The sequence below is a fragment of the Mustela putorius genome, unplaced genomic scaffold (genome assembly GCF_011764305.1).
Source record: "Mustela putorius furo isolate JIRA1106 unplaced genomic scaffold, ASM1176430v1.1 tig00003909_pilon_pilon_pilon, whole genome shotgun sequence".
Taxonomy (NCBI): Eukaryota; Metazoa; Chordata; class Mammalia; order Carnivora; family Mustelidae; genus Mustela; species Mustela putorius.
The window spans coordinates 6,270,265-6,284,984 of record NW_025422057.1 but is presented as its reverse complement, the minus strand read 5'-3'; the positions used below and the strand labels follow the sequence as shown (position 1 = coordinate 6,284,984).

The following is a 14,720-nucleotide window of genomic DNA, read 5'->3' as shown; positions in this document are numbered from 1 at the left end:
TGTCCTCACCCAGGGGACACCTCAGTGGGGCCTCCTGTGGAGGGGTGATGGCAGTCGGGGGCTATGTGCACACAGGGGACAGCGGGCAACAGGTGGGTCAGAGGCAGAGCGGAAGTGTGGGGACATAATCGGGAGCAATCCGGCAGGGCTCTGACCTGCAGGCACATGGTCAGGGGACCGCCTCCACAAGCCCCGGTCCCGTCGGCCCCACACGACCACCCAGGGTGGCACAGCTGCATGTCCCTCCTCACACAGCAGCACCCACTGTAGCCCTTGGACGCTGAGGGTCGTGTAGCCATCTCTGGTCCCGGTGCCGACATTCTGTCCTGAGGCTGGCCTCTAGATGCTGCTGTAGCAGCCTGGCCTGGTGGGCACTGCTTGGTGGCAGCACCCACCTCAGCGTGGGCTGCTTGGGGCACGGGGCTTCCCCAGGCTCAGAAAAGGGGACTCCAGCAGAAAAAGGCTCCCTGGGAGCAGCAGTGATTCTAAACACACCCCATTGATCCAGACCTGACTTTCAGATCAGAAAGAAGCAGTGGGATGGATTCTGACCTGCCCTCAGAAACAGGACCGCAGACAAAAAGTATGGGGTCATCACGGTACCCGCCGAACTTCCGCTCAGGTCACACCACTAATTATCACCAGGTCCTCACTTTTCTGCGAGGTCATGTGGGGGTGAGGCAGCTCCGGAGTGCCATCAGTCTGCGCCTCTGTGCTTTACGTCCCCAAGTCCCTTGCAGAGCATCCTGGCTGGTCACTCACTCGCTGGGTGACCCTAAGCAAGGCATTAGGCAGGAGTCATAGTGGCGTCCCGCCTCAGATCGTTAAGGGGAATAAGAAGGCGGCAGGATTGCCAGCATGACACACCCGCCAGGTCAGACACCCCTCCTTCCTCCCACCAGCTCACGTGACCGAATGGACAGACACGGGTTGCAGTCTACCCAGCTCAGGTTCCAGGCCAAGATTTTAAAAGTGGAAATAAAGTTTGTGGGCAGAGTCCCCAAGCCTGTCCGCAGGCCTGGCACCTTGCAGACAAAGGCCTTCTGTGTAAACCCACCTCCCCGTCCCGCAGAGGCCCTGCCTGGCCTCAGCTGCATTTCAGCTCGGGAGGGAAGATGGCCTCTCCTTATCGGCACAGCAACTGCCCACAGCGCACAGGCAGGAACTTTCGGTCCCTTCTCTAAGATGAACGGAGCTGCTTCCTACACAGATGTTCTCGTTCCTGCCGGCTCTGGCGGCTCTCGGAACGTGGGCGCATCTGTTTCCCCCGCAGACACGGCTCTGTGTGCAAAACCACACGCAGCGAGGGACAACACAGTCGGCGCTGGGAGCCAGGCGGTTTATTTGGTTTTCTTGCCTCTGCCGGAGGAGCTCTCGCCAGCCCCAGGGGCCCTGAGGAGGCACGAGGCTGAGGCGTGGAGGCCCTGCCGAAGGCTCACCGCTTCCCTGCAGCAGCAGCACGGTGCCCTGGGCCGGGGACAGCAGCGCAGCGGGAATGGTCACCGTCTCAGCAGCTGGGGGCCTGAAGGGCCACCTGGAGACCCTTGGCCAGGGCCAGCGGCGTGGGGCTCTCAGCCATGCAGCTCACACGCAGGCCCTGGGCGGTCAGCGCACGGGCTGTGCTGGGGCCGATGGCGGCAAACTGCGGGGGGAGAGAGGGGGAGCTTCAGCGCACCTGTGGGGCCAGGAGGACAGTGGGGCGGGGCCTGGGGCCAGTCGGGTCGCTGGGGCTCACGTGGGGCCTCCCTCCTACCATCTTGGCCGCCTCTCCACAAGCCTTAGCGGCCCACGGTTCTGCCCTGGTGGGGGGGCCACGGGGAGCAGAGAGTGAAGTGTGAGAGGTGCTCCGGGCGTGGCAGGGCCCCGGCTGCACCCCCCACGCACCCCCCCACCCCAGGAAAATTCAGCAGCGGAGGGTCAGGTTACTATCCTAGCCCTGCAGCACCATGGCCCTAGCAAGTGACCTGCCGCCTCTGGGCCTCTGTCCCTTCATCTGTAAAATAGGGTAACAGCCTTCCCCAGGGGCCGCTGCGAGGATCACGAGAGGCCGGTGCAAGCAAGCACCTGGCCAGGGCCCGCCACCGACGAGCGCTCGGCGGGGGAACACAGTTACTCCGAGTGAGACTCTTGGTGGCCTGAGCCGTGTCAGCGGGACTCCTCTCTCCCTGAACATCGTGTGTTTGATGGTCCCCTGCAGAGCCTCGCTTGGGGCTGAATGTGGTTTTCCGTTGTGATGACCCCGGCCCTTGCCCAGGTGTCCTCACAGGTCACGTAGCCCCTCTGGCCCTGTTTCCTCACCTATAGAAGGGGTACAGCTGCCCTTGCATGGTAGGCTAGCACGGGGGAAGTAAGGCCTGTTGCTCTGGCGGGGAGAGCACGCACGTCACCCCACCCCAACCCTGGGTGCACGCACCCCTGCCCGGGGGAAGGTCTGGGACGATGGTGGCCCTTACCCGGCGCCCCCTCCCATCCTCCCTCCCGGGGCCAGCTGTGGCGCAGGGAACAATCTCAGGACACTTTCTGGGGCATGTCAGAGCCACAGGACAGAGGCTGCTGCCCCCGGAAGCCCAAGCTCCCCTCCCCCGGCTCCACCTCATGATGCAGCTGTTCCTCGAGAAACTCCCTGAGGAAAAGATGGCGCTGGGCCCCACCTCACAGCAGACACACTCGTGAATTCGAAGTGGCTCCCAGACCTAAGTGTGAGAGCGGAGACCATCAACACAGAAGGGACACAGGGCGAGTCTTCACGCCTGGGATTAGCTCCGCCGCTCACGGCCCAAGTAGCAAAGGGAAAGCCACGTAAGTGCGTCTTTACCAAAATGGAAAAACTGTCCTGCTTCTGAGGACACCATCACAGAGGGGAAAAGACAACTCAGGGGATGGGGAAATTTCTGCACATCGTGAGGGAGCCTGCATCCAGGAACCAAGAACTCGCCCAGCCCAGCAGCACCAGCCACAGACACATGGCAAGGATGTGAACAGACGCTTGTCCCAAGGACAAACAGAACGGCCGGCACACGCGGGGACAGCTGCTCGGCGTCGTGGGACGGCTCTGAGCGTGAAGACAAAGATGACAAGTTCTGCGAAGGACACGGAGGAACCGGAACCTTCCCACACGGCTGGTGCGGAAGCGGAGAGCTATAGCCGCTCGGGAAGACACCGATTCTTCAAAATTACCAAAGTTAGACCTAAAGTGGACCGTGCGGCCCAGCAATTCCCCTCCTTAGTTCATGCTCAAGAGAAATGGAAACACGCGTCCGCTTCAAAACTGTAGTCTGGTGCTCAGCATCACTCCTGCCTGCCCAGGAGCGGACCCAGCGCCACCGAGGAGCGGCTGAAAATGTGGTGCTGTGGCCCCAGCGCAGACTCTCCATGGCCACAAAAAGAAGCAAAATCCCGACAGGCCACAGCCCGGGGGAGCCTTGAAAGCACCACGCTGATAAGCAGAGGAAGGCAGTCCTGAGAGCCCAGAGAGCAGCTCCGTGGAGACCACGGCTACCAGGCTGCTGGGCCCGTCACAGCGGCGAGAACTGGGGGCAGCCCACCACCCTGGTTTCTCCCAGCCTCCAGGGAGGAAAGGGCGGACTGTGGGCCGGTCACTAACTGCCTGCACGTCAGGTTCTAATCTTCTCAATCCTTCCAACCCTGAGCGTCTCCTCTCCTGTCATTTAACCTCTCTGGGCCTGAGCTGCTTCCCCTGTGGTCAGGACAGTGGTCCCAGTTTTGCCTGATTCCTGCCACTGGACCGGTGGGCGCATTCTACAAAAGACTGCCCAGAAATGTTCCATCAGCTGGCCATGGCTCAGGTGTCACCACGGCTAACAACATGGCACTTGTCTTCCTGGGTTCAAATCCCTTCCTCCCATGAGACCCAGGGCAAGACACACAACTGCTCTGGGCCCAGTACCCCCTGCAGAACCGGGAGCCGGCGCTGAGTCCGCAGGTCGTGAGACGCACCCGGAGTAAAGCAAGGGCACTCATTGTGTATGAGGACGCGCGTGCTGGTGGCCTGTCCGCCCTCTCCTCCGTCCCACTGCAGCCACTTCAAGAGCTTTCCTGTCACAGGCCCCAGAAGCCTTGTCGTTACTTGTAGACGCCCAGCAAATGGGGTCCCACACAAGTGGGAATGTCAAACTTTTGAATTAAAAGACATGAAAAGAGGGAATGGCTTTTAGAATAGATAAAGCCAAGACGTTTCAATGGGAAACCAGGGAAAGGACATGCCAGGTTCTGGCCAAGGACTGGCCCGAATTCTCATCCGGTCCTGAGACTCCTCTGTCGGAGAAGACCACAGACAGCAGCCCCCTCGACTGCAGCTCCCTGAGCAGCCCCCGCCCCCTTACTCGCGGTTTCACTGTCCACACCGCCAGTTCCCCGCAGTCAACTGCAGTCCAGCTCAGCCTCACGCTGCGTCACTGGCCTCCGTCAATCCTTCCCCTTGTCTCGTCACAGAGGCATGTTCCCATCTCACATCTCGGGAGGAAGACGGTGTGTGCACCACAGCAAGGCGTCCTGAGAGATCACGTTACCGTGATCACAAGACACTGCTGTAACGGCTTTATTGTTAGTGGTGGTTAATCTCGGACGGGGCCTAATGTAGAAATTAAACTTCATCACAGGGATGTATGTGTAGGAAAGAACACACCCCGTCGGGACTGGGTAGTGGCTGTGGTTTCAGACATCCACCCGGAGGGCTTATCCCCCGCAGATAAGGTATGACTGTGTGTCTCTAAAGGCCACAGAGGAATCATCATCCTCATGGTACAAATGAGGAAACAGGCTCAGAGAGATTAAGTAACTTGTCCAAGAGCACCAGCCAGGAAGGGATGCTAGAGAGTTCTAGAGCCCGGCCATTCCAGGGACATCATGCTGTCTGCTAGGTCAGGAGTGCTCTGACTTTACACGGAAACTCTAGGACAATTGGCAAGAATTTTAAAAAATCTGAAAAGACCAAAAGCCCACTGAATACCTCACCTTAATTCGATCGATGCTGTCACCAGATAACTCTTGAATGTGCTTGAGGCTGTACATAAGGCCGGAGGGACTGAAGAACGTGATGCTGGCCGGAACGCCCTGCAGGGAGAGCACAAGACCAGTCTGTCGGCACAGGCCAAGAAGAGAGAACGTTCCCCTGGTTCTTCTAGCCAGGTGCCATCAGCCCTGGAGCCCCAGGAGGCAGCCCCCACACAGTCACAGCAGGAGGGCTCCTGGTGGACGTGGCCGCCTCTGCTCCCTAGGCCAAAGCCAAGTTCAGGTGAGGCTCCATTTAGAGGGCAGGGTGCCTCTGGGGAAGCTGGGTGCTGCTCCTCATCACTCCGCTGGCCCACAGGTCAGTCTGTCTGGCAGAGGACATGGCAACTGTGGACCCCCATGCCCGGCCGAGCAGACGATTCCACGAGCTCACACGGCCAGAGTGGCCCTGATGAGTGAGACGGCAGTCCAGGCCTGCTCCCTGTCGGCTCTGCATCCCTTTTCAGGAGACAGAAGAGGCACTGGCTGCACAGCCTTTCTGTTTCGGTCTGCACTAACGGGATGTCCAGAGCCAGCAGGCCATTCGGAAGCCTGTCCTGGGAGAGGGAGGCTAGGCAGCCCACTGAGGACAGATGTGGAAAAGCTTAGAACAGGCACCACCCACCATCCTGCCTGAAGCTTCCAGAGGCCCCTGTGGCTTCCCAAATTCAGTGCAGACCCTCAGTGGGCACTGTGGGCCTTCCCAGTACGGGCCCTGCCTCCCCTCCCAGCGTCTGCCCCTGCGGCTCCCCCGGTGCCCCACACGATGGACAGTCGCATGAGGGCCCCTAGCTGCCCAGGCCCACTAGGTCTGGGGTGGAATCCACAGGGCTTTATGCATATTATCTCCTTTCATCCTTCTAGAAACCTTACAGGAGGGATCTGTTCCCATTTCATATATACAGAGATGGAGCCTTGGGAAGTCGTGCAACTGGGGATGGTGGGTTTGGGCATCTTGTCCCCAGGCCTCCACCACTCAGGTGCCTGCCCCCTCCAGCCGCCCCCCCCCACCTCGAGCTCCCCCTGCAAGCACCACCCACCTGCTTAGAATAGTAGCTGTTGAGGTTCACTTGGATTCCTGGGTGTGGGATCTTCTGATAGACAGTTATGCTCTCCATGGGGATCCCTGGGCACAATCAAAAGCAGAAAACAGGCTTTGTTCCACTGTGAACACTGGGCTCTCTCCTGAGACTGTCCTCTGTAGGGGGACCTGCCCCAGGGTCTGTCCGCACCAGCACTACCATACTCTTGGCAAAGGCTGTGACACCCTGTGGGCTCCGAGCTACGGTCAGGACAGCAGCCTGCACCCCACACCAAAGATGACCATAAGGGGTGGCCCACCCTCCCCTGGGGGCTCCACACGGAGCCAACCCCGAACGCGGACCACAAAGGCTCCCGGCAGCCCTGAGAGGGCAGAGTGGGGGGCTGTGCCCACAAGCCAATGCACAGTCGTCACCTCTATCCTTGAGCATTTTCGGCAGGATTTCTCCTTTGACGGTTCCACAGGGAAACAGAAGGGGCAATGCCGGTGACTCCCCTGTGGATAAAGAACCAGACTTTGTTAGCCCTTTCAGGAAGGGGGTGCATGTGCCCGGGACATGGGGAGCAGCACCTCCAGCCCACCTGGTGACTGTGAGTGGGAGGGAAGAAGCTGACCTTGCTGTAGGAAGATCACAGAGGATTCGGTCATGGAGCTCAGAAAATGGGGGTCCCCATATGCCGGGGCCGCTGTTCCCCAGGCCCCTCCAGCCCCTCTGGTCCTGATGCGGCGTTGGGTGGCAGACACGAGCTAGCATGCCGCTCTGCACCTGGCTGGAGTCAGAAGCCAGGGCCCACGCTCACAAGGTGGCAGGAAACAGCAGCCACATGTGGCTGGGCAGCCATCCCCAGAGAGAGACGAGCTGCCTGCCTACTGTCCCCTTAGGACGGTGGCCACTCGGCTAAGTGCCCACAGGGTGGATGGGTGGCTGTGGAGGGACCTGGCCTGCTGAGAAGGGCCCTGCCTCCCACCCAGCTCCCCGTTTCCACTCTAGGAAGACCTAAGGGTGCGTCCAGCTCCAGGCTCTCTGCAGAACGAAGATGGCATGCGGTCTGCACTCTGACCTGAGACGTTACCATCCAACAAAACCGATGAGCAAAGCCTCCCCAAATGTGAACATTTTGATCAAACTAACCACTCCCCTCCGACGTCCGTCCATCAGTTGGAAGAAGTCTTAGTGGCTGTTGCTCACGCACAAGCGCATTATTCTGTCCCCATCCGATCTCCCCGAATGCCTCTGTGGGGACTGCAGTCAGAGGAAGGAACAACCCAAGCTCTTCCCATCCAGCACCATCTCCCCGAAGGCCAAGCCCAACCACAGGGGCAACTTCCTTTTTCCAGGTTATTCAATAACTACGTATTGGTCAATGTGTTCTTAATTTAAGCTGTTCTGTAACTATCAGCACGGACATAAAAGAACACAAGGAATTGGGAACAATTCGAATGTAGACAATAGATGCCCACTGATTGCTCTCTTCTAATGGGAGGAAATGTTTCATGTGCTGTAGATGCCGTCCTTGGAGACAAATTTCCAAAGCGATGTTCAGGTGCAACTTTCTTACCCAGAGCCCAGGTGTCCCTCCAGTGTCCTCCATCCATGAAGTTAGGCGTGGGGGATGCAGGATTCTTGGGGCCAGAGCTGCTCCCACAGAGCCCCGCAGCCACCTGCTCTGGGGCAGCTTCGAGAATCCAGCAGAAAAACCAAGGGCCTGCCAGTCCAGGAAGCCCAGCTCTAGACGTGTGCAAGAGGCCTTTGGAAGATTCCAGCATTTGCTCCTCAAAGCATCTCTTCGGAAGATCTGGCCCAATATTGAGTTGCTCGTGCTTATTCTCGGATAGCTGGCCACTAGCTCAGAAAATGGGAGCTTAGCATGTGTGTCCTGGTACAAGGCAGATGACTGTCTTCTCTCACCGCACCATCAGTGCCTGGAGAGCCAGGCCACGCATGCAGGCCCAATCCACCCAGCTGACTTTGTGGAAACCCGTGACACTCTCAGCAAAGGAGGAAAACCTGAAAATGCCCCAGTAGAATTCTCTTCTGCCAAGAGGAGATCTACCACAACTATCCTTCCTGGGACCTACCCCCTTCAAGAAGTCAGAGGCAAAGAACCCATCTTTTGTGGGGGAGAAGTTTACTGTCTGCAGATTTTTAACTCACACAGGCCAATGCTAATGCTGGCTGGTTCTGCAGAGGTGTGAGAATTTTCCCGGAACAACAGAGAGAGATGGGGGCCTGGCAGGGGCCTCACCCAACAGAGATGACTCAGAATGGTGACTCCCAGGGCTCAGAGGCCGCCCATTCCTTTAACAGGGCTGTGGGGGTGAGGGCCAGCAAGAGCACTGAAAATCCCAGGAGAGGGTTGTGCAGAGGGGCTGGGGACTCCATAAATAGTCAATGTGGAAATTAAGGTAAAAAGGCTGCTTTTTTTTAAAAAATGCCATTTCACTAGAGAACATGTTTGTGGCCGGAAAGCTCCATCTACTGCCAGGTCGGCACTGATTTTGGCCTCCCAGGCAGGGCTGGGAGATGCGGCCATGCAGAGATTCTCATGGTGGAGAATCCGGACAGCAGGGCTGGTGGCGAGGGAAGGAGGGCCAAGCAAGTCGGCGAGGCTGCAGGGGTGGCCGCAGGCAGCCCCCGAGCCGGGGACATTTCAAATAACCACACGCGCCTCTGCCTGACTCAGGCGCACCCCCTCTCTTGCAGAATGCTGTAATGCCCCCTTCTACCATTTTTTGCTGCTCGCTTTTCCATTAGAGCGGATCTCCTGGAAGGGGAGAATTTTCTGCCAGAACAATGAGCTAAATGCGTTAATAGTTTTATGAGCCTGCAGCGGCACCTGACGCATAGTACAAAGTGTGAAGTAGAAGAGAGAAGCAGTAACTACGAATTGGCCTGTTGACCGCAAACACTGGAAGTAGATTTTTAGCTTTTAAAATCCAGTTTCAGAGCTTGCTGGGGGAGAAAATCATTGATGCCTTGGTAAAACCAAGGTTAAAGTCCCTATTAGCAGTCAAGAAGGATTCGTATTTGGATATTCTAACTGCGACTGAAGATTCATTAGGACACACGGGCATGCTGGTCACAAATGAGCAAAAGAAACAAAGGCTTCGCAAAGGGTGCAGCCCAGTCTCTGCGGAGATAAGGCAGAGTGTGTCCCTGTCTCCCCTCGAAGCCTTGAGTCCGTCAGTGGAAACACCCGTGTGAGATCTCAGAACGACACGGACACTTCCTGCTTGCGTGTGCAGAGCATGGAGCCTCCGGACCTGAGAATGAGGAAATGACTCCGTTTCCATCTCTTTCTAGAACTCGTGCGTCAGTGGTGCGCACAGCCAGGTCATCTGCCCTGGAGACAGAGATAAATGCTGTCCTGCCCATGGAACCTTTCATCTTCCTGAACCAAGGAGGCACTGAACCCCCCGGGGAATGCCATCAAACCCCCACCATGTACACTGATTTCTACTTTAAAACAGAATGGCTTTGTTACTGTTTGATGGTGACCATTATCTCCTAAGAACATTAGAAATAAAGAGCCTGGCGTTGGATCATTCTGGAACACAGGCATCCCACATCGTGAAAGTCTGGGGAAAAACCCAATCACATGTTCCTCTCGTCCTGGAAGAGCTGAGGCTTAGTGATCCTCAAAACAGTCCGATGGGCCCAAGGACCCTGAGGCTCCCAGGACTGTGCTCACCCCTGGACCCCGGCATAACTGCCTGTGGCTTCTCAGCAGCTTTTGACGCCTGGCTGCACGGTAGTGCGCTCCTGGCAGGCCTGGGCTGATGCTTGGGAAAATGGCCGCTCAGCTTGGCTAGGCCTCTTGGCAGGGACCAAGCCCTCTCTTGCCTCACCCCCCACATGCCCTCCTGTCCCACTAGAGCAGCTGAACAGTGCTCAGCAAACACTGCATGGGGACACTTGTGTGCCAGGCCATGAGGCAGGAGTGGGTTAAGCGACAAGGTGAGGCACAAAGGGCCTGTGTGTGGTGGGGGTGGCCTAAGGAGGACCACAGTCTCCAGGACAGTGGACGTGGAAGGAACGCAGCCTGTGGTGTCCCTGTCACATGGGAGCCTACGTGAAGGACAGAATCTCTGTTGGCAGCACCGACAGGAAGGCTGAGCAGAGACGGCCATGCAGGAGGGGGGGAAACCAGAGTGTGCAGGGAGCCACGGTGGCTGGCCAAAGTGCCACGGAGCTGGCCACTAGAGTTGTGGGCCAGGCGACTGTCCTGCCGAAGAGCCCCCGAGGCCCTGCAGCTCACATGGAGTGGTGGACACGAGCCAGGGCAGGAGGCCCAGCGGTGCTGCCCTGGATGGGAACACAGTGCTGGGTTCTCGGTTTTCCACTCCAGCCTAGGCCAGCACCTGCTTCGGCCAGGATGGGGCCCAGAGGGTCACTGCATTAGGGCTGACCTCCTTCGTCCCTGGGGCTTTGGAGGGTCTCTGAAACATGCCCCCTCAGTAAGAAGAGCATTTTTCAAAACTTAAGAGACATCAGCCAACTAAAGCAAAATGCTGGGCTGGGACATAGTAGCGGTTGTGACCAGAGGGGCAGGGAGCACCTTCCCTCCAGCTGCCCTGCTCCACGGCCCGCCAGCAGCTTCCACCGCAGCCCTAGACACTCTGTGGGGGCAGAAGCAGCAGTGGGAAGGCATGTCTGTTGAGTGCTGTGGGACGGGCAGGGGGCCGTCTGGAGCCCGGCATACGCTGGCATCGTGTGTGTTTGATCTCTGAGTATCTAATACCTCGTGAACAGCCCATGATGGGGCGGTGATCATTCGACTCACTTTTACTGATGGGCAGGAGCGAGAGGACGCAAGAGCCAGTGTCTGCCGCCGGGTTAGCCCGGCAGAGAGAGGACGGGAGATACGGGCGAGGACCGCTCTGCTGGAACCCCTCTGGCTCTCCCGTGCCTCTTGCTCCAAGAGCTCCCCCACATCTTTGCTTCAATCAAGCCTGAAACCCCAATGAAAGGCAGACCCCTCCACACTAGTGCCATCTCAGGTCTGAGGCTACATGCTGCCCAGGGACGTGCTGCTTGGAGAAGGAGGCGGCCCCTGAGAGGAGCGGGGTGTGGGGGGTGCGAGGAGCAGACACAGACTCAGGGAAGGTTCCCAGTGGCAAGAGCCCGCCTCCACTCCTGGCAGCATCACTGCAGATGGTCTCCTGGGATTTGTCTCTGAATGTTTCGTTTGTGTCATGTTCCTGTTGTCTCCAGTCCTCTGGTGGAGGGGACGGAGAGAGACAGACTGAATTCCAGCAACACAGACACACACAGGAAGAGGAGCTTGTGGTCCCACAAGCAACCTGCACACTGTGCGCCAACCAGCATCACCACGGAGAACGCACCCAGAAAATGTTGCTCTCCCGGGGTGGGGGGTTGAGGCCAAAAAACAAAGAGTAAATGGGCGTCACTTGGGGTGACCTTTTTCTACTTACGGGAACAAATGTATTCTGCAAGCTTTTCTGCATTTCCCGAGTTTGCTCCTTCTGTGTCCAGGCCGATTTTGTTCACTGAAAAACAATAAAAGAAAAGGGTTTTCCTTAAAGATCTCCCTTCCTGGGTTGTTCGCTAATGTGCGAATGCACAGGGACGTCTCCTCCTCAAGGCTGGTACGGGATGACGGCAGGCACCGTGTCCGACGTGAGGGCGCTGGGCCCTGGGCCCATCCTTCCTAGATGTGTGGCTTTGGGTCATGCGCCCATTTCTCCGAGCCCCACTGAGCTCATCTACACGAGGGGAGGACACCAGCCACAGGGGACTGCTTTAAAGATTTTACAAGATGATGAAAGCGAACCCTGGCCATCCAGGGGGAGCTGAAGAAAGGCGGCTTTCTTACTGGCCAGTGAGGAGGTGGTGAGCATTTAGGATTTGCTACGTCTCACAGGGCATGCGCGGGGCCTCGTTCTGTCGGGGAGATGAGGCCAGCCCCGTCCAGAAGGGTGTTGTGGGCTGGCGTGGCCAGACTGAAACGGAAGGGAGGGCCGGAGAGGCTCCCCGGGATCCTGCCAGCAAAGACGTCCGGCACCTCAACTACGGGCCTTCTGGGCTGAGGGGTGAGCAGCTCCCGTCAAGAGCGCGGCAGGAGCAGCCCCCCCCACCCCCGACCCCAGGGCCCTGTGCACTCCTCCACACGGGAGAGGCTGGCCCGTCCGCAGATGATGCCGAAGGAGAGCCGCGGCCCCTGCGCCGTCCGCACCCCCACCTGTCCACGGGCTGCGGCACCCCCTGACGGAGGAGGGGCTGTGGCCATTCTCTTTAGGATTCACGTGAGACCCGCCGGCTAATAACAAACTGCAGCTTTCACATCAACACTGTCAGCTTTTCATTTACAGGTCATTGCTAGCGTCCCGAACCCAAGAGTCAAAAGTCACATGCCGCCGTAAACTCTGTTCTGGAACAAAGCCCTGCTTACAGTGAACGGCCGCCCTGGCCGGGCCACCCCTCCTCTGACTGGACTGGGAGGGTCTCAGTACTCCATAGGTCATGACCCCGGGGTCTTGGGATGGAGCCCCACGTCAGGCTCCCGGCTCTTTGCTCAGCGGGGATTCTGCTTCTCTCTCTGCCTGCTCTCCCCCTGCCTCTGTGCTCGCTTACTCTTGCTCTCTCTCACAAATAAATAAAATCTTAAAAGAAAATGCTTAATGCAAAGGCAAATCATAAGAATCAACAGGTGGGATGTGAAGACACATTAAGGTTACAGACACCGATGATCTCAGTATTCTCCCAGAATTCATGCGGAAATGAAGCAATGAAAAATACTCAAAAAATAGATATGGTTTATGGGCTGCCTGAGTGGCTGTGGGACGAGGATCCAGCTCTGGAGTTTTGACTCATGGGTCCTGGGATCAAACCCTGGGTCGGACTCCTCGCTCAGCAGAGAGTCGGCTTGAAGATTCTCTTTCTCTGCCCCTCCGTCCACTTGCTCTCTCATGTGCACTCACTCTATCTCTTAAAATAAATAAATCTTGATGGACTTTGACATCAAGACCACTGGCTTGGGCCAAGTGTCCGTTTCCACTCTGAGAAACACTTGTATCTTCTCTTTGCTTCAACTGTTCCATTCTCCTGACCTGATGAGCAGCTTCTGGAGGGAGCCAGAGGCAGCTCTTGGGCCAGCGGGCTCCTGCAGGACGGCCCCTGGTGACCTCGGTGCTCCCAGCACTGTGACATCCCCATCCCTTGAGCGAGGCTGGACTGACGATATTCAAACAGAGAGAAGATGGCGGAAGTGATGGGACGTCACTCCCAAGATTGGACGATGAAAAGACTGGCTTCTGGCTGGGAGGCTCTCTTGTGCTGGCTCTTGGATTGTCTTATAATAGGAGAATCCTGCTGCCGTCTCCTAAGGCAGCCCTCAAAGAGGGCCATGTGAAAGCTGGGAAGTGGAGCCACGTACATGATCTTGGAAGCAGAACCCCCAAGTCAAGCCTTGAGATATCTGCAGCCTGGTGAGAGACCCCGAGCCAGATGGACCCAAACTTAGCCATTCCCAGATTTCGGACTTGAAGAAACTATAAGAAATTAAACGCTTATTGTTTCTGGCCGCTAAGTTCTGGGCAATTGTTACGCAGCAAAAGATGACTAACACTTGGACTTGGGACTCCTCCAGCTGTCCATGTTCAAGTTCCTCTCACTTTCTATACTCTTGCTGGGCTTCGGGATGAACAGAAGCATCCAGCAGTTCACGAGAGAGAGGTCCTCTGAGACACCATGTCTGGGAAGGTGAACTTAGAAGGTTCCAAAAGTTGGGTGACTGACTTTCATGTTAAGGTAGAATGTGGTTTCTCCTAAGAGATTGTTTTTTCCTTTTCTTTTTTAAAAGTAATAGACATTACTTTTAATCACACAGCAGTGTGGGTCCCAGCTGAGCCAGCCAAGCACCTCTCTCCCAAGAGAGGGGAGATCCCACGGGACCAGGCTCTACCGTCTGGAGCACACGGGAGGCCAGCCCATACTAGCCGGCTCTGTCCCGGGTTTCTCATCCCGTATCCCCACTTTTGCTCTTCAGTTTTCTTCTCATTTGACAGAACAATGAGATGCAGCCTGCACGGGGTGTCACTGAGACGAGCCTGAAGGTGGCGTGAGAACAGGACCATTTACAAACGTGTCATGTTTGAGAGCTGAAGTGATGTGTAAGTCCAAAGTTGCCACGAGAATTTTCTTTCCTCTTCTACTCCAGAAAAAAAGAAACAGTGAAAGGAAGGTGTGAGCAAATTCTTAACTGAGCTGGGGCGGGGATGGGAGAGTGGGGGCGATTTCCTTGGTAACCAGGGCCCGATCCCCTCTTCACTGGTCCGCAGAGCCCGGAGCTACAAGCTGCTCTGTATTGAAAAGTGACGCACCGGCTCTTCATTAGTCAAGCAACTCGCCGCTCAAGAGATGGGGATGTCACAGTGGTGTGAGCACTGAGGTCACCAGGGGCCATCCTGCAGGAGCCCTCTGGCCCGAGAGCTGCCTCTGGCTCCCCCCAAAAGCTGCACATCAGGTCAGGAGAATGGAACAGTTGAAGCAAAGAGAAGACAGAAGTGTTTCTCAGAGTGGAAACGGACACCCGGCCCACACACTAGATTAGGGGACTGTCTATAAACAACTGGCCAGTGTCAAAGTCACGAAGCCAACAACAGACAGAGGCACCTTTCTGGCCTTCAGGAAACTAACTAGACATGC

General features: G+C 57.0%; 1 protein-coding gene across 6 annotated transcripts in view; it reads right to left on the bottom strand.

The window, feature by feature from the left end:
- Positions 1-1,325: 1,325 nt before the first annotated feature.
- UROS (uroporphyrinogen III synthase) overlaps positions 1,326-14,720 on the bottom strand; it is a 30,223-nt gene continuing 16,828 nt past the window's right edge. For 4 of the 6 annotated variants that reach the window (XM_013055712.2, XM_013055713.2, XM_013055711.2 and 1 more), the window contains 6 exons: positions 11,489-11,563; positions 6,467-6,547; positions 6,051-6,136; positions 4,975-5,073; positions 2,593-2,693; positions 1,326-1,642 (listed from right to left, as the gene is read on the bottom strand). In XM_013055712.2, the coding sequence (XP_012911166.1) occupies positions 1,606-1,642; positions 2,593-2,693; positions 4,975-5,073; positions 6,051-6,136; positions 6,467-6,547; positions 11,489-11,563 (479 nt within the window). In that variant the 3' untranslated portion in view covers positions 1,326-1,605. The other 2 variants (XM_004751727.3, XM_045068600.1) reach the window with 2 other exon arrangements.